This window comes from Platalea leucorodia, assembly GCF_965183815.1.
Source record: "Platalea leucorodia genome assembly, chromosome: 5".
NCBI classification, from domain to species: domain Eukaryota; kingdom Metazoa; phylum Chordata; class Aves; order Pelecaniformes; family Threskiornithidae; genus Platalea; species Platalea leucorodia.
Genome location: NC_138827.1, coordinates 4,332,774 through 4,352,367, shown reverse-complemented (window position 1 = coordinate 4,352,367; position 19,594 = coordinate 4,332,774). Strand labels below are relative to the sequence as shown.

The 19,594-nt window shown below is 38.1% G+C and overlaps 1 protein-coding gene across 1 annotated transcript in view; it reads right to left on the bottom strand.

The window, feature by feature from the left end:
• GRIN2A (glutamate ionotropic receptor NMDA type subunit 2A) overlaps window positions 1-19,594 on the bottom strand; it is a gene marked incomplete at both ends in the record, with an annotated part of 190,226 nt that overhangs the window by 42,350 nt on the left and 128,282 nt on the right. The window contains 4 exons of the mRNA XM_082313177.1: window positions 1,383-1,508; window positions 6,186-6,339; window positions 6,464-6,632; window positions 8,086-8,291. Coding sequence (XP_082169303.1) covers window positions 1,383-1,508; window positions 6,186-6,339; window positions 6,464-6,632; window positions 8,086-8,291 — 655 coding nt within the window. The remainder of the gene's footprint in view (window positions 1-1,382; window positions 1,509-6,185; window positions 6,340-6,463; window positions 6,633-8,085; window positions 8,292-19,594) is intronic.

Below are 19,594 nucleotides of genomic sequence, written 5' to 3'. Positions count from 1 at the left end.
ATTATCCTCTTTCTATTCTGCAGCAGTGTTAAGAAGATAGAGTGCAGTAAAATAAACACAATGGAGCTGACTTTTGGTTTATGAAACTACCTTCTAGAGCCATTTAAGATTGAGCTGATACAGGGATAAAACGTATTTTCTGAGCAACAATGATAAGGACAGTATATGCCAAGAAAGCAGTCTAAAGTTCTGTTCATGCTGCTGGAGATTGTATTACCATTGAGCTTCATCCTGCCAAAAATGCCTAGGGAAAGGAGAAATCTAGGTAAAGATTCCCATTTATTTTCAGCTTCCCATGTTTCAAATGAATGGCAGTTGGATTCGTGGCAAGTGTCTAGAGCTAAGTTAGAATGGTCTAGTGCCACAAAATGCCTTTGTAGCCCTAAGTACACTAAATAATCAGTTCTGGTGCAGGAGGTGGCACAGAAAAGAACAGCCTAGCCCCTAGCTCCCCAGTGTCTATGTTCACCTTTGATTTCCCCTTCCTAAACACAGTGTTTATTTTGGACAGAGGTTACACGTTTACCATCTTATTGAAATGATAACATCATCTGAACATTACAATAATCCTCTTCTTCAGGGAACAAGCCAATCCTAATCTAGAAGAAACCATTAGTCTGTAATAGTCTCCAGAACTGTGTTGACCAAGCTGGAAGATGCCTTGTTATAAAATGAGGCAAGTATGATTTAGAAATTAAAAACAGGCTGCACTCTCAACTGTGAGTAAAGGGAAGGATGAGGACACCACAATACATGGAATCCTCATTCTCAGGTCAAAGTGCTACTAATACATAACTGCAGCTTTCACTGAGAAAGGCAAGCTCTGCATTAAATTTGTTGTGCTGCTATATTGTGAAAATTAAGTTTCTATAACCACAGATGCTACACAGAAAGAAGCGATGCCCTTCTGCCACTGGCCTCATTTCAAGGCTGAGTCCATCAGACTTTTTGTAGGGACTACATAAAACTATATGCAATGTAACTGCTATTTTTCCAGACTATCCACAAAACCACACCAGTTTAGATCATTTTCTCTGAACTAACCATGAATTCACAAGAGTTAGGAGTCTGTAGAACTTATTCCAATGCTTTTTTAAGCTGACACTCTACAACTGATACCATATACTAACCAAACACTGCCTGAATACAACTCTCTCTGATATCACTTACCCTTCTGTATGTCTTTATTCCAATGAATTAGAATACAAACATGAGCGTAGAAGCCCTCACGACGTCATATTTTAAATGAAGAGCAAACATAGTTTCATAGCTGCTTTTACTGTTTTATTCCTATGTTATGTTTATTTTAAAAGATGAACGGCAAGGTATGGGCAATACATGATTTTTTATAGCTTTAGGGTTGTGTAAAATGCAAAGCTTACCTCTCCCTTGTGCTAAGTTCCTGTTGTATCCTACAGGACTAAAGTACTCAAATATAAAGACAGCCATGGCGGACACAATGAGAAGCATCACAAACATCATCACCCAGACGGAAGCACTAAAAGGCTCTGCAGCAAAACAGGCAAGAGAAACAGAAACAGAGTTCATTAAACCAGTCGCAGCACAAGAATTCTAATGTCTTCGGCTAAAGCCCAGCAGCTTTCTTTAAATTAGCTTTTACCAACCAAAATGCTAGCAAATAACTAAGTAGCGATATATAAAGAACTGCTGTTAGTATATACACACAAAATTCATACAGTCAAAATCTTAAATATAAGTTGCAATTCAGAAACAAAGGCTGCACGCTTTTCGTGGACAAAGCCTTCGCGGACACTGAGTGGCAAATAATTGGTTTGACTTGCTGCTTATTCGGTCTACAATCAGGTAGCCCATTTCTATTTATCCTATGTTATATGCATTTAGCAACAGGATGGTCCAACCATTATGACTGTTTCTGCAGAGTAAAAGCAATTAAGCATATGCTTAATATATTTGGTAATTCAGTGAAGCAGACTTCTCTCGTTTTCTATCCAACAAAATGTGCTAGGGAAAAAAGCTAAATACTTGCATTCAAACTAAATTTTTTTGTTTCAGAATCTTTTTTCTCTCTGTGTTCACTTTCATCTACCTGTAATGAAGATGCTGTTTTTACCAATTGCAAACACATCCTTTTGAAAGTCTCATTCTCATCTGGGAGCAAATTTCTGAAATCAAAAGGTTTTTATGGCAAACTGAATGTCAGCTTGAAAGACAGAAAACCCATGATTAAGTGAAAGAAGTAGGTTGGAACAGAAAACTAAAAGCAGTTTCAAATCCCAGATTAAGCACTAACTTTCTGAAAGGACTGGACATGGTAACAGTACGGGAAAACAAAGTTCTTAAATATCATCTTGCCCAATCACAAATTCTCTGTCATTTCAGGAGTCCCTGTGGTAGCTGTCACGGTATAAGGGTATATGTAAGAAAGGTTTTGTATGGCAAAGTAATATCTCCTTATCAGGTCAGCTTATTTGGGGACACTTTATATCGTAATTTTGGCAGATAATGCAAGTAAGAGTGTGCTCTGAAGTGTCAGAAAAAAATTCTTAGTATACTATTTCAAATTAGGACAGAATCAAGAAGCACTTGAAAGGACAAGAAATCAGTGTGCTCCGATACTCTGCCTGTTTTCGAAAGCCCAAGAGGTTCCTCCATCCCAGCTTCTTCATTCTTTGAATTTAAGTTAAGATTTGAACCGCTGAAAATTCTTCCATCACTGCAGAAAACGACCATGAGAGCTGAGGTGCGCTAAGCCCAATAGCCCAACCTGAACCTTGCCCGTTAGCATAAATGATTCATCCAGAACTAGAACGAAGTGTAATAATTTGGGCCCAAGCATGGAAATCTCATGAGATCATTTGACTTTGCTACCATTTCTTCAGAAATTTGGAATCAAGACCAAATTCCAAATAGCCCCACTGGTGATTTTGGATGTGAACTAAAAGGCAAGGCAGGGAAATTTTAAGCCGAACTGTTCTCTTTCTGCTTTTAAGATAAGGTTAAGGAACAGTATTTTTTAAATTTTTTAGAAAATTATTTTAAGAGAGGTTATGAAGTTCTTTCAATTACTATAATTATTTGTTTGGAAGAGAATAGTAAGTTAGCAAAATAACAGAATTCTTAAAAGGCAAAGAAAGGTCTGTTCAGATGCAGACAGGTAAAAGACATTATGTAGCCCAATACAGTTAATAACAAATATTCTATGAATTCACGTGTTAACTGGATTAAATTGGAATTCACATAAAACTATCATACAATTTTGACAGCATTCTCATAGAAGAAAGCAAGTCTGATAAAACTCTTATCAAAAGCAACAGCGTAGAAACAGCAATGGTAATTTGTCAAAATCTAAATAAGGCAAAGGGCAAAACAAGCCAATGTGAAAAAGTGAGCTATAAACAACAGTTTAAGCAGAATGCTCTTTAATAATTTAAGCAGTCTGGTAATGAGGTGGAGGATTAAAAGAAGCAATCGGAAAATAAAAAGCTATTTAGAATAGCAAGCAGTAAGATTGAACAAGTACAAAATCAATTGAATAACAAAGTCGATCTTCCTGTCATACTCAAGAGCAAATTACACATTCAGCACTGTTCTTTGATTCTCAAAGGGCAGAAAGAGAACTTCCCTCAGACAAGCAGGAGGTTTTATAATAATTTTCAGTAAAACTATGATATGGCAGAAAAATACTAATAGATGGCTTGCCGGTGTACATTTCAAATGATTGGCAATGGAGAATATTGAGCAATGAAAAAGCTGTCTTACTCCACTAACTTCGAGTCTTACCTCCCACCACCAAAAACAATAGTTAAACAATACAGAAAATAAATAGGGGCACAGATTTGCTATTCCACCAATGCCTCCAAAAAAACAAAAAATGACCTCTCTTCCTCTTAAAAATATAGAAATTTGGATTTGAGGCTTGCCTTTGTTTGTTTAAATAAAGTTGAATCAAATCTCCACAGAATCTTTAAAAAATTTATTTGTGGATCTGGTATATATGAATTTTAGTAGGATATGAAAATGTTTTAATGTGGATAAAATTCTCATTTGAAGGAGACACCCACATTAGAATCAGAACAGAGCAGACAATGAGGAAGAGGCTGTCAGCCCATCAGTTACAGCTATTGGACACAACCACTGAATGGAAAATCTAGTTCAGACAAAATCCTGTATTTGTCTACATTCATAGTAACAAACCACAAAAACAGATATTTCACTAATTGTAATCAAGTGCTATTTTAAAAAAAAAAAAAATTGTATTTGACAGATTTAAAAAGAATCTTTTAAAAGAATTATGTAAGATGACTCTATTCTTAGACATTCACTTAATTGAAACAAAATCAGTCTGTGAATAAATTCAGTTAGCTGCCTGATAGTATCTTGCATGGCAAAGCATTTTACTACCATGCACACCTCATCAAAATACACAGTCAATTCCAGTAAAGTAGCAGTTTCATCTACATCTGAAAAAACAGAGCATACTTCTGAGAGCACAGACTTGATTTGTTAGTGCAGTAAATCAGATTTCTCCAAAAGTAATGCTATTCTATAGAGCTTTAAAAGAAGGGGTGGTTTTTACTTATTGAATTATATGTACGTCCAACTAAACCAATAACAGGAAATGCATTTTAGAAATCTAATAACTGTGTTGTTGTGAAAAATGCAAAAGCAGCCTCTGTTTTGATGGTCGCTATAAGCAGGTTTCTAAGAGGTAAGCAGAGTCCATAGTAAAAATGAAGTGCACTTGCAGAACATTTAGAAAACACCCCAGTACTTATATTTCAAATGATAATTTCAACATGCTGCAACTGCAATTTTAAAAATTAATTAACTTTACTAGTCAATGACTTATAGAAATGAAAAGACACTATCTGAATATTTTTGTTAAAATTACAGCCTCTTATAATTTAATTAAAAAGGCTTTCATTCATTAAACAAAAATATTAACCGCCAACAAAATCTGTTTAGGTATCACCACGTTTGGGAAGTTATTTGATTACTCGCTGTGTTATATTTATTTGCATCATCTCTGTCATGTGCCTTTAAGGAACAGGTATGAGAAATAAGCTCTGTGGCTAAATGATGATTCTTGTGCAAGAAAACCCAGTTATTTGCCCACTTGTAGCTGATACTACACCAACACCCTGCTCCTCGGTGGCTACAAGTGATTTCAGTGCAAGTGAAGAACTTACACTTAGCAATCTAAAAAGAAACCATACAATCAGTGACGCAAAAAAGGCATCACTGCTGACCCAATGGACTTGAACATACTAAACTGTTCCATAAGACATCTGGACAATACTGATTTTGTTGTTGTTGTTGTCCAATTTCACTTAAATGATTTTAGCGTCACTAGCACTATTTTCCCGTGCGGAATACCTTTAAAAATACCGGGCCCAAATACACTATGAGGAACATAACAGCATTCTGGGCACTTTTGATCCATCTCATGGCTCATTCTCTTTTCAGCTTCAGGTAAATTCAGGCTAACCACCAAATACAGAAGTAAACAACAAGCACGAGAAGAGAAGGAGAGGGAAATAACGAAAGGCGAAATGAACAATTGAAACAAGAAGCAAACAAGAAAGGAAGACCAAAGTCTTTGTTTCTTTATATCCCACCTCCTTTCTGTCCAGCCTTTCATTTCTTTGCTATATCTCCACTATTGAACTGCATCGTCACAACTCCACTATTCAATTTTATCAATGGAGAAAACACTCAGAAGCTCTCCTGTGCAGCAGTGTGGTGTTCAGAAGCCAGAGGTAACTTATCAAATGTCAGATCTCTTCTGATCATAAGAAAATCTCTTTTCCTTCGCTATTCTACAAGGGGTTTTTTAATTACTTTGTGAATGTGAATGTTAAAAAGATATGAAACCATTTATAAAGGGCTAAACAAGCATAAACTAGTTTGTAAAGAAGCAGTTTTTGAGGAAGTACTTTTCCCAACTGAAGATTTGGGGGGATTCTTTTTCATATTGAAATCACTATCATTGTTTCTCACTTACTGCATCTGAAACCAACAGCACTATCTTCATGTGCTAATAATCATGTTAATTGGCATGTCAACACGGTACAAACTTCCTAATGTAAAATTCAAAACTTGACAGAAACATGTCAAGGCACTATATAGCTTAATGAACAATGAAACCTACCCAACTCTATAGAAATGCAATTAAATGATCTGGATGGGTTGGAGAATCATACCTAGAAAAGCAGATGGTGAAACTGTGCCATTGCTCCGTGACACCATGACACTAATCCCAGTCTCAACAAATGGCACTGAAAAGTCAACCACTTCAGAGCGCTCTTCATTAATAGTGAGAGACCCCACAGCCATAACTGCACGATGATATACCACCTGATCCACAAAAAGAAGACAGCACCAATATTACTCAGTAGAGAATACCTCATTTCTCCAAAAGAATTAAAACCAAACATTGCTAAGTTCTTACTTAAGAGCTCTTTTACCTAACAGAACTTACTTCACCAATCATTCCATTCCACACATTATTGACTTTTTTGCCATGTTTCCCATTAGTCACCAAATACAGGTCATACGTGAACTTGACAGTTTTAGACAACTTCTTCAAGATATCGATGCAGAATCCTTTGCAGCACTTCTTTACATTAGTTCCCTCATTAGTTGAGTTGCTGTCAACAGAGAAGAGAGACATAAACATTTCTACTGGGAAAAACAGAAGAACCACAACAGCAGGATTCAGCATACTGTGAAATGACATCTTGTCATACTTGTGAGTGACCATGTTCTTCTGAATCTATGGAGAAATAATCCACAGGATGCTTTATATGGTGTTTGTAGCTCTTACTAATCATAACGCAGTTGCTTGATGAGAGATAAATAGAAGACAACGGTAGACCTTGTATGACATGCTTTCTGCTGCAGTATCCAGCCTACTGCCTTCGCTTCTCCATCGAGGCATAGTCTCCTCTCACTAACCTCTCTCTTAGGCTTAGATTAAACATTTATTACGTTTACTCTCAAGACATAAGACTACATGTCATTTAGCAATTAGAGAACTTCCCAACATATAAGCTAAAGGCTCAGCAGTTCACCATACTGAAAATGGATGTTACACCTTTTTCTGCACTTTGAGAGGGTGAATTTCAGGCCGCCTTTGAGTGCAAAGACGAGGGCTTTCCCTTTATTTTTTTTCTGAAATATTCATTTCATGACCTCTAGAACTTTTTACTATAAGCATCTTCAGAGGCCAAGGCAATATTTTACAGCTTTTGAAAGAATTCAAAATTAAAATAAAACTAGTTTAGAACTTGACAAAGTGCAGTTATGTCCAAAAAAAAGTGTTTCTCTGGACTTCAGGAAGCACGTGCACAGCCATTTAGCAGTCTCTGGAAATCTTCAGAAACAGGCATTATGTTCCCTAACATCTGCTCAGTGAAACAATGTTGTTGTTATATTCGGTTCATAAATACCTAGACTGAAGCATAGAACGGCTGAAACAACACTGATAAATGCACAATGAGAAATTTTCCACTGCTTTCTAATGACTGCTCCAAAGTTACAGAGCAATCAAAGCAGAGGACTTTTCTCTAGATGGTATGTCACAGTGGTATTTTATGCTGGAGTAGTTTATCCTGTACCAAATTTCAGCATAAACATACATTTTCAATACGAGACATTCTCGAATTGTTAAAGACTAATTAAAACAGGCATATTTCAACATAACTGGAAACAATTCAAAGAGGACTCATTAAAACAATCCTATTTTAGAATGCAGTCTTCTTTCATGTGACTGAAAAGGGCTAATTCTAGTTGACTCTGAATTTTCTATAAACTTACTATCTTGTTGTTAATTCAATGTGACTTACACGTTTATAACCAGAACCTTTCAACTTATTAAAAAGGAAGATGTGCAAACAAGAGCATATCATGTGGGAAAGGGAAAAAGAAAGAGGACATGAAATACAGAGGGAAAAACAAAGATAGGAAGCAAGAGGAAAGGAACAGCAAAGTATCAGAAAACAATTATACAATGAAAGAAGCAAAGGAAAGAATTAATGAGAAAAGAGGGGAGTATATTTTGCACTCAGGAAAAAAAGAAAGGAATGCTGTGTAGTTACTTACTTAATTTTGACAAATTTACGACATGGCACGGTGTTTTTTTGGCAACTTTCCATCAAAGGATCCACATCCTCGACAATGACAAAGGGAGCCTCCTCCAGGGTGACAATACTCAAATGGTTATCGTCTGGGTCGCTGTCTGCAAAAGAGCTGTACCTTGGCCAGACCGAGTACTTCAGGCTCAGGGAGTTGTTCTCCCATTTCCCCACCTGAAATGCCGAGACACACAGGCTGCTGATAGCTGCTTGCTTGCTTTTGACAAATGAGAGCTAATATTAAATGTGCTGGGATACAGGTACAGAAAGTTATATTGCAAAGACAGTTGTCTTGGGGTTTTGTTAGCAAAAATTACTTTAGAAGTTTTGACTAATTACATGAAGTGAGAAAATGCACTGTGGTAAAGACAAATAAGGTAACATTATTTTAAGAGATAAGAGCTTTATAAAGACTGGATGACATCAGTTAACACTACCTATCACCTGGCTATAGCTGCACTGAAATTTGACATGCATCATTTCCATTTGAGCCAGAACAGCAAGCAGATACTCCGTTTGTATCAGGAGCAACTTGCAGTAATAACAAAACAGTTCTCAACAACAGAAAAAAAAATGAAAAAGAAAACTAATCCCTCCCACACAAATACATCAGACTGATAACCGAAGTATCATAATACCATTTCTCTATCTTCTCAAAAGAGAAGAACCTTCTACCCTTGTAGTTTGAAAAGCCATTGTGAAAGCCTTTACCTCGGGCTCCATCGCACCCGAGCCAGGCCAAACCACGTTTTTAGTAGACACAAGTTCAATTGTGCATGATTTAGTTCTTATTAGAAATAACGTATTTTATTCTGCTTTAGTTAATGCCAACTGTCGGGGGAGTTTATGAAAGCATACCCCACTTTACATTAAAATTGTCTATTTATTTACTACTATAAATTATCCCTTCTAAATTAACGTACATTTCTTTTCACTTCCAGAACACCGGAAAGGGACATATGATTCAAATATTTTGAAAACTCTAGCATTTTCTCCCTCAGATTGTGTTTAACCACTTTGTATCCATAAATCTAATTGCATGTTTTATCTGAGTAGCAATGACAGATAATATAAACGAGCTAGCAATCCACAAAATTTATAACCTAATGCATTTTAATAATTCTTCAGTTGCTTAAGCTAAACAAATTATAACATAATCACGAGACTGCTGAAATATTTGTTTTGCAAGGAAAGTGGTGGGAATTAACAGTACAATGAGAGACTCAGGTCCTAAAAAGAACTGTAAAAAAATTGTCTGTCTTCTAAAGACTTTAAAATGAATCACAAAAATTCACGAAGAACATGATTTAGATCCATTCCTATTTAGGGAAGCATATAAGTACATGCCCTTTGCAGTTTCCTTTCCATTCTGTTTGTAAGTCAAGATGTTTTGCTGAACTTTAATGTAGGAGGCAGAAATGCCGAATCTCTATACACTTAAATTAGGAAATTCGAAATATCTCAAGGGAATTAGGAATTCACACCTAAATCAACGGGAATGGGGCACAAGATTTATACATACAGTTCTAGTATGAAATTTAACCAAAACACAATGGATGAAGACTTTGTGAGAAAAAATACTTCATACACAGGGAAATAAATCTATTTAACTCTGCATGAGACAGTTATATTGCAAAAATAGTTTAATCGTCAAGTTATGGTATATAATTGCGTTCACAGCAGAGTCTGTGCTGGTTTACATTAGCTTACACAGTGTCGTTCACACCTATGCCCGAAGTACGCCATGGAGTTGGCCATCTGGAATGGGGAGATTTCCAGCCAGCTCAGTACTTCAGTCAAACAGCAAGCGTGCCAAGTAATACGATGAATTTCAGAAGTGGAAAATGTGCCCGACTGTCTGCCTATTCCAACCAGCAAGAAGAAACGAAACGTGACCGAGGCTCAGTTGCATTTGTCTGTTCAGGACTACAGCAGTGGCAGCATCTGCCTTTCTAAATCACTGGATGCAGGATTCTGGGAGGAGGCAGATCTGCCTAATCCTGAAGTACTTGCCACCCTTTGCAGTTGCATCACTGGCACATGGACCAACAGGGATACGAGCTGCCCACAACAGTAGGAGTTCATCTGATCCTATCAAAAGTGCAACGACTGCTTTGATGCTGTAAAAAGAGGAATCATGAAACTCATTCATACTTCAGCTGGAGTAACTGCCATTTGATTGTTCTGAGGAGGATATAACCAGTCATATTTTTAAACGGCTGCATTTGGGGAAACGCTAATTTCTTTTGACAGTTGTATCTGTATGGAAGCATTACGTGTTGAGCAAATCTCTGAAGTTAGGTCCAAAATTTTTTATCTGTTGCATTCCATGGATTTATCTCAATACTCACTCCTTGTAACCTTATTTTAAAAAAATAAATAAATAAAAATTAAGACCTTGCCTTGGGTCTTAGGGGCATCCCTACTTCTCTGTCCAAAGAGATCTACGCTGCAGTCTCAGGGTGTCACAGCAACTTCATCTGGGCTTTATATGGTGCACAAATCGCCCATCCATCGCAGGTCACCCCTGCTACCACCAGTACAATGAGTAACCCACAGTGTCAGAAAGCACGATGAAAGAAGTACGAGAGAAAGACGTCAGTGTCATGAAGAATGGTAGAAAAGCAAAAGGCAGAAAAGCTCTGAAAATCCTTGCTGGTGGGCTAAGTGGCAAATGAGGAAGGGTAGTAATTAGAAAGAGCCTGTAGGTCACTCCTTTCGTTTGGGAAATGTTTCTGTTGGATTTGTTTGTTCTAATTAATAGATGGTTAGCACAGGCGTTGGATTTCCTCTGCTGCTGGTGCTGGACTCACAAGTGAACGGTTTCCATGTTTATTTGGTATTTTGATTTTAAAACAGCTGTACTGTTGAAGATTACATGTTACACTTCTATCATTCTGCTACAGTTCTGAATGATCAAAACACTTTTTTCTTTTTCATTTATATTAAGTGGAGGGTAAGAATTTAGTTTTATACAATTAAAACACATAGCCAAAATATGGGAGGATTTTTATGTTTGTATTAGAAGCCTTTTAGCTTGAGCAGAACTAATTATAGCATTGTTATTAAGAATATGAATGGTATTAATTATTTACACAATGTTTTCGATCTTCATGTATTATTTAGTTCTTTCAACATCCTTCTGCAATTAATAGTATCCCTTTTTTTACCGGGTGAAGGGTTGAAACAACACAGAAAAGCTGTAGAATAAGCAAAACTAAAACATGATCAGGTTCCCGTCATAACAAAGAGAATTACGAAATTCCATCCATACGTAGGTGTCCTGCACGATCAGCATTTATGTCACTTATGGAAGTCAGATCTAGTATTAGATCCAGTCAATATCTGTTTTGAATGCCTTTAAAACCTTCAAATGCTTCGGGAAAAAACCAACAGGTTCTAACAACTACACATGCTCATTGTATTTCAGAACATTATAAAGAGATGTGCTTATAAAGTGTAAGAATTTGTGTGCAAACCCAAATGTTAAGTCCTTATTCAACACTGACTGTTAAAGTGGCTTACCTATGCCAACAAAGCAAAATATCTGAGTTAAAAAAAGCATGCCAAGTCCTGGTTTCGCCTGTGAAGGTCATTATGAATGCTGTAGAATATGAAAAAGTTCATATGTAAAATATGAAAAGTAGAATATGAAAAGTTCAGTTGCTGCTCTCAGTCGGAGACAACGGTGATATTTGAATAAACCATTTTACAGTGAAATAGTTTACCAATCTGGACAGCTTCAAAATTCAATCGCCTCTAGTGTTTTGCAGCACTCATTTTCAGTGTGCTGCTTCGTGATCATTACAGCTACTGGTGAAATGCACTAAATGGGGCATCCTCCGACCAAGTCCAAGCATTTACGTTTGAGGTAGAAGGGGTTTAAATTAGCATGCTTACCTACTAATATTGGCATCCCTGATACAGATATTCTTTATGCAACATTTTCTAATTTTAATGACAAATGATTTGAACACTAGAACACATTAATTTGCAGGTGAAGCTACAAACCTCCAGCACGGAACAGTAATGAACAGTAACTGCACATACTCTTAGCAGAGACCAAATTTTCATAGCCAGTCTATCAAAGACTAACAGGTCCACAAAAATAAAATAGTGATAAACTCAGATGTAGGATAGAAACACACTGCCTCTACTGTGGAAATGTTATTACTACAGTGAAGAATTACTATCTTATTCTTTCCATCTGCAGCCTAAAACTTCCTGCTTGTACTTGATCAATCTCAAGGGAACTCTTTGCCATTCAGAAGCTTTTTCTTATCTCCTCAGTCTTCAAGCCATGACTGCATGGACAACGCTAGCCAGAGGACAACAGGGAGTTAAAATACTGCACAGGCCTGCCAGGCTGCCAAAATGATATTTTGACAGGGTGGGAGATGGGTAGAAGAGAACTTTTCTGAAGATAATTTCCACTCTCCTAATTTCTTGAAAGAATACAGTTCAGAAAGTGGGCTTTTTACTGTTCAAAACATAAAGCCACCATTTGAAATAGCTTGTAAACAGAAATAAAGATGCTTTAACAAAGACATTGCACTTATAGTTCTGGACTTGCGATCTAGAAATACATGCTAATTTATCAAAATATGTACAGATAAATTTGAGGTGAAAGAATTTCAGCTACTCCAATCTATTATTTTGTTTGGTTTAGTTTGGGTTATTGATTCATAGAATTTGAAGTTTTAACTTTTTTTTCTCTGAAACCAAATGGAAACATTTTTAAGATTTCAAAACGTTGTGTCAGTCAGGTTAATCACTTCCCCTAGCTCCTGGAAGCAAGACTGCTGCCCCAGAGAACTCGGCTGAAAGCACAGCTCATTAACAGTAGGCAGCCAGAGACACGTTCCAACTGCGTCAAGAAGAATCTCACGTATTTGAGTCAGTGTGGCAGGCCCAGCTATCCTGAATTTAAAATGAAGCCAATGTAAGATAAAACGTTCATACTTGGTGTAGCCACTCCCTAATGACAGGAAATTTAGCTGTAGGTGAATGAGGGCAGTTTGCTCAGTCCTACCTGCACCCCTTTCCTCACCTATTCCTTTCCTCTTTCCTGGAAGATTAAGAATATTTAAGATCCCCATCAATCCCCATTTTGGTGTAACACAAAGTCATTTTCACCTGCAACTGTTTGCTGTTTCAAAATCTCATGTGCTGAGGAATCATTTCCTCTAGGCACACGTAGAACACAGGAAAAATATAGCTATTTTTGTAAAATGTGTTCTGTAAAATCTCTTTCATTTAGGTAACATGACTTCTTTAGAATGACAACCATTTAATAGAGCATTAAATGAAGTACAGGAGGAACATTTGGATTTCTGGATTATGCAACCTGAAAGATGAAACTACTGAGTCGTTCAAAGACTGGTCTGGAAATTTGATTTATGCTCCAACCTTAAACCCAATTAACTACATTTAGTTACAGTCTATAGCAAGTTGAGCAATGGAGAAGAGAATAGCATGCTTAGAGTGCAAAGAGCACAAAAGTGTGTCTAGAAAGAGAGCTCTCCCGCTTGGACCTCCTAAGAATCCAATTAATATTACTAGAGAAATGAAAAGTGAAAATGAGCTTATTCTCAGCAGATACAATGGAATATATGTGCTGCTAGATTAAAAAATGGAGGCAGAAGGTAAAACTGCATTAAGAAAGATGTAAAGCAATGAACACAGTAGTGTGTATTTGCAAAACAAACATTTTTTAAAAAGAAAATGCAAGCTGAGGATAACACTCAAAAAATGCAAACGTGCTCCATTACAGAACTGTCAAAAACTGCATGAAAACACTTTTACTCTACTGTGTGGAAATGCCACAAAATATCCAGAGATTTATGATAAATTTCTGGCATTCGTAGTTAGACTGATAATGATGTGGCTTTGATCCCAGAGAAATACAGAAGATGGCCCTCACTTGGGTGACAGAATCATTTTGGGGAAAGATCCTGGCCCCCATTATAAAAATCCTTATTTACAGCCAAAGGACCAGGACTCTCATAAAAAATAGTTTCAATAGCGAATCAAACCCTTGATTCACTATTGCAGATGCAAAACTCAGCTTCAGGTACAGGCTTGCAATGGTACATATACCATTCTCTCTCTTTCAAACTTGTACATTCTTTCCTATTTTCTCCATCTTCATATGCAGTCTGGAATATTCCCTTTGGTTTAATCCCTACAGGATACAGGAAGGAAAGCAGAAAATAGCGGAGAGCACGGAAGGGCTTGTTTGATGTCAGACTGAATTAGCAATCATAGAGCCCTCATCTCATCCACCGCTGTCTAAAGCACCTGACAAACCCACTGTATTACATACGTGGTTTGACCACCTCATGCGTGCCCATTTATCTCTTGGAGATTGCAGCTAAGGAGGGTGATAATGAAGTATTTGGCGTGTTTCTGTGTAACAGCTAGATAAATACAGCTAGCCTAAAACAGACAGACAAGCTGCGAAGCTACGCATTGCTGTACCTCACAGAGACCCCTCTCCCGCTGCACCCTAAAGCAGTCTCTAAATAATACGAGGATGATTGACATAATCCTAATCACACACCCTCACAGAGACCATCGCATCAGAGAAAAAGAGCAAGGCCAGATCCTAAGCAGAGAGAGAAAAGAGCAGAGTATGTTCTCCCTTGTGTGCCAATGCTGGCACGAAAAGAAAGTCTGTCACACCGGCATATCTCACAGAAAACAAACAAATAACTCGGTCCTATCACCCTCTTCCCAGCAGATGGGAACCGTACGCAATACACAGTCACCATCTTTTTGTAAGAAAAAATGTTACGTGCCAACATGGATACTAAATGCACTCCCAGGACTACCCGACCAAACCTCTGAAAAGAGAAAAATTTCCAGGGATGTTCTTTCTACGTTAAACACGCACACATATTGCAAGCATACTTTTGGAGCCGTCTCATTTTTGTGAAGAAAATAATGCTGAGCAAATGCAAAATCTAACTTGTCTTGCTTTATAGAAAAACTATTTATTACTTTTATTTCATCACCCTTTTCCACTCACAAGGAAGAGCTACTCTGGCAAGTTTTAAGTCAATAACTAGAAAGCATAAATTGAGTTTGTCGGGTTAGGAACAACAGGCAGCTGCAGAACAAAGCACAAGTGCAAAATCCTTCCTCCAGAAACAGCATCTGTTGTATACCTTCTGCTGCAAACCTTTGTGTCGCTTCGCGTTTCTGAAGGTCCATATTTCACAATGACACTCTAAATTTAAATGACAAGATATGATGCGAGCACTTTCATGTCTTATTACTAGGGAGTGTTTTACAGTCCTGGGTGGTTTGAAGACGTCCATTTAAAGACTTTGAAGTCTTCAAAATTTGCTGCAAAATCTCATGTGGGGTATGCAAATGTACCGCTCGTCCCTCGTGGCTGCTCCTTACGCTGACAGGAAGGCACCAATACTGCAACCAGCAGGGCTCAAAGGAAAACACAGTACCCGGAGAGATTATAAATAAACAGGAGGAGACAGAAAAGCTACCACCTTCTGGAGCCTCATTTTTCAATACAGAATTAGTAATTAGCACTCACCAAATCCTCAGTGGTTGGTATAGTTTCGGTACTGGGAAATGTCCCAAATAACTCTACGTAGCGCACAAGTTCAAACTCATGCCAGAGAAGCCATTTTATGAGTTAAGTCATTAGAAAGGAAAAGAGTAAAACAAATTAACAACCCCTTCCTCCACCTCCCAGTGAGGGCAGACTTTTTATCACCTCTGCACTCAGTGAAGATCTTGCAGCTCTCCAGACATGCCCGGATAACCATACCTTCACCTCCAGAGAGGGAGAGCTGCCCTGAAAGTCTTCACACTCTTTAGTCTCCTCTCTAATAGTAGCTGCAAAGAACAGGAGCAAAGCCCACTGTGTTCCATGGTAGCTGCGATTCCTTTACAGCAGCAGAGAGGAGGGAACCATCCTCCTTGGGAATACAGGGTTTAAGAAATGCTGCATAATAATTGGTGCAATTCAAACAATTCAGTACAGTGAAGGTCAAAGGAAAGGCCTTTGGGCTAAGTACAAGCTCACTGATACAGAAACAATATGCAATTTTCACTCAACAGTAAGTGTCAGGATAGGCGTACTTACAGGAAGACTAAATCCACTAAGCAACAAGGATGGAACAAAGAAAATGACAACCCAACAGATGTTATAGAGCATGCTGTTTCTGCTATGGGCAAAGATAATATATCATGTTAGGCCACAGAGCTACTGACAGAAGATACACCAGCAAATGGATGATTAGATCATGCAATTTCATCTGTTCTAGTTAAAATACATGCATTTCTTCACAACTTTCAGGGAATGTCTATCATGAGGCATCAGGACCCTTCAGCTGTCACGACCCCTGCTCTGAAATCAATTGAGATTTTGCAAGAAACCACCCTGTACCATCTCAGTGACTTTTTATTATCACAGTACTCTGACAAAACGCTGTCAGAAATCTGACCGAGTGTTAGGTTTTTTAGTTCTTGTCCAGTGAAGTTTCAGCTATACCATTAGATTATGATAGCTGTCTTTGCTCGGCTACATGACGGTGGATGTTAGTAGCCAGATGGAGCTCTCTGTGAAGACCTTGGTTCATTTATTCCAGGCAGGAATCGCTCACCCTCTGCCCACTCATTCCTACTTAGATACAAATGTGTACAACCTCACACAGAGCTTGTAGATCTGGCATATCCTAGTTAATCAGAGCAAAACCAAGTTCTACCTTAAATCCCGCATTAATAGAAAGTTAAAGATGATTGGTTACGTTTAGAATAAAGCTGGATGTAAGTAACGGTTCTTGCAGTGGCATTTAACTAGCAATTGTGCCAGGTACTGTTACTTTTGCTTCTTGTAAAAATTCATTGGCTACAAAAATGTAGGACACTTGTATCTCACAAATTCATCCAGAATACAGAACATCATGGCAATTTTATCTGTATCTATCTGGGAGCATCAGTAAAAATTGTTTTCTCCCTGGAATTCATCTTTACACATGGAATACACTCATCTTCAAATGCTATACAGTCCTTCCTACCTTACTTAACATATATGATATGCACAGCTAATTAAACCGCCGAATTTTGCCACTGCTAATTATATTCTAGTATATGATTTTAATATTGGCTTGATTGGTTTTATTTACATATTAAAAAAAGAAAGACTATCAGACTGTGAAGTTTGCACCTCCGCGAAGTTAACGGGCCAGGTGAGACACCCAGGTCACAGCTCGCCGAGAGAAGCCCAACGGGGGAGTTGCAGCTGGTCCTGCTGGATCTCTGCGGATTTTTTAGCACTAGCACAGTGTTCCTGCAGCGCTTTGGTGATATTTGGGCAACACTGTTAGCTCTGGCAAATTTATCAAGTTTCACTGAAACAAGCACATTAAGCTTGTCTTCTTAAAAATCTCTTGCCTGAGAACAGCAGCCCCTTTGCCTGTCAAGATTAGCAGCAAGGATATGAATGCTGATGTCAGAAGTTTGAGTAGCTGCTTTAGGATCTGTCAAAATATCTTGCTGGATGCCTGCTGAACATGCCCAAAAGTGGTTTTCAGTCTTCAAACTATTATCATCCAACCAGCTTTTTTCAGAATCTGATATGGGACAAATCCCTCAGCCAACCCCATTTACACGTGAAGTTACCACTTCAAAATTGTGATACTGAGCCATTTGTAAAGGAAAAGGAACTTATTTTCCTAGGGGTAAGACGTATGCTCTTCAACTACGGTTGAATGGATTTTCTATAACCTCAAGCCTCGAGTCAAGTATATCAATTTCGAGACCAAGGAAAAATTGTATTTAAGTAAAAGCAGATTATTATACTAAAACCAAAGAAAATTGAGTTTTAATAATAAATCTTGTATTTTCATGAGAATACTGGGTAAAAAAATCCTCACATAAGCCACAATTACTCTTTCTTACGTAAACAGTAAAGTAGCTACTCACAATTTCTATGTACATTAGTTAGATCACAAGGATTAGCAGGCTGTTGCATTGTCAGTTTTTCACATGAGTAAGTCATTTAATTAGATTCTAGGACTTGATGTTTTCCATATAGGACTGAAGGTATTTAACAAGACTTTAATAAAACAATTCTGCGATACTCATTGCAATACTGTAATCGGAAGTAAACGCATGCGCCTGTCTGGAAACACAGAGGAGGCAATGTTAGATCTCAGATGAGTAACTTTGACAGTTTTGAAGTTGAGCAAAACAGCGCAAGGAGAAAGGAACAAGGAGAAAGAAACTGGCTAAGAGATATGGGGTGGGAAATGCAACTTGGAAAGAATGTCGAGACGACACTAGCGAGATGTTCAAATAAACCAGGGGGTGGGCAAGGGCCTTCTCCTGTCTCGAAGTCAGAAGAACTGTGCTGCTATTTCTGAAGCGCACAGTGACGCCCTGCTGATACAAATGTGGGGTGCTCCGAGCTAGCCGAGAGCTACATCCAGCTTGCCAGAATAATTGATTAGTCAGTTTATTTGTCTTCATCCACAGAGGCAGGGATCAGCTTGTGGTCAGAAGAGTAATTCTGGTGGTGACAGCCTGTTCTTGGCCGCCTTTCACTTCTCCCCTCTGACATAATTAAACCTGGCCCCCTTCCCATAGTCCTACGATAGAGAAGCAGACAAGAAAGCTGCAGCTAGGGGCAGGCTGTCTCTACCAAAGTAACTCCTCTGGCCGGCTACCAAAAGGGCTCTAAAGCAAAGGGGCAGCTAAGAGCGGATGCATAATTTTTTTTTTCTGGGCAGGAGCCTCCCTTCAGTCGCTCTTTTCTTCCTCCTAGAAGCCCCTCAAACACGACAATGAGCAGGAAGGGATTTACCAGGTGGAAAACTGTGCACAGCCAACGTGAGCATCAGCTTACAGAGAGCCCTGTAGCCCAGCGCAGCAGGCGGAGCGGGCACTGCTGCTGCACAACGTGCACAGTTAGATACAGCAAAACCGGCACCAAATCTTCCGTTCTCTGGTAGGGGAGTCACTTGAAGGTTAAAACAGGCGCAAGTTATTTCTTGGAAATAATGTCTGTTCATATATCCAGCATTTCTTTGCTGCTGTTAAATCATTTTTCAAAAACATCAACCCTATCTCCCCTTGTCCTTTGAATGGTCTCTTTAGAGAAGTTTCAAGGTACAAAATGTCTGAAATTATTGTACCATAAGCATTGTGGGCTGCCTCTCTAACCATTTTCTCCCTTTGGTGCCTCATACTAATATTCCCCAACAGTATAATATTTTTTCCAGAACATTATATATGATATGCAGACTGTTGAAGAGTTTTAAAATAGGGTAAGAAATTTTCATAATGGTTACTGAGCAAAAGATTCCTCCAAAGATTCAGATTGACACATTTGGATAGGATTAAATTTATCCAGAGAACTAAATTTGCATCAAATGAACATAAAGAAATACATAGCATAATCTAGGACTGCTCTCTGTGTTTTTGCATGAGTAGCATATTTACTGAGA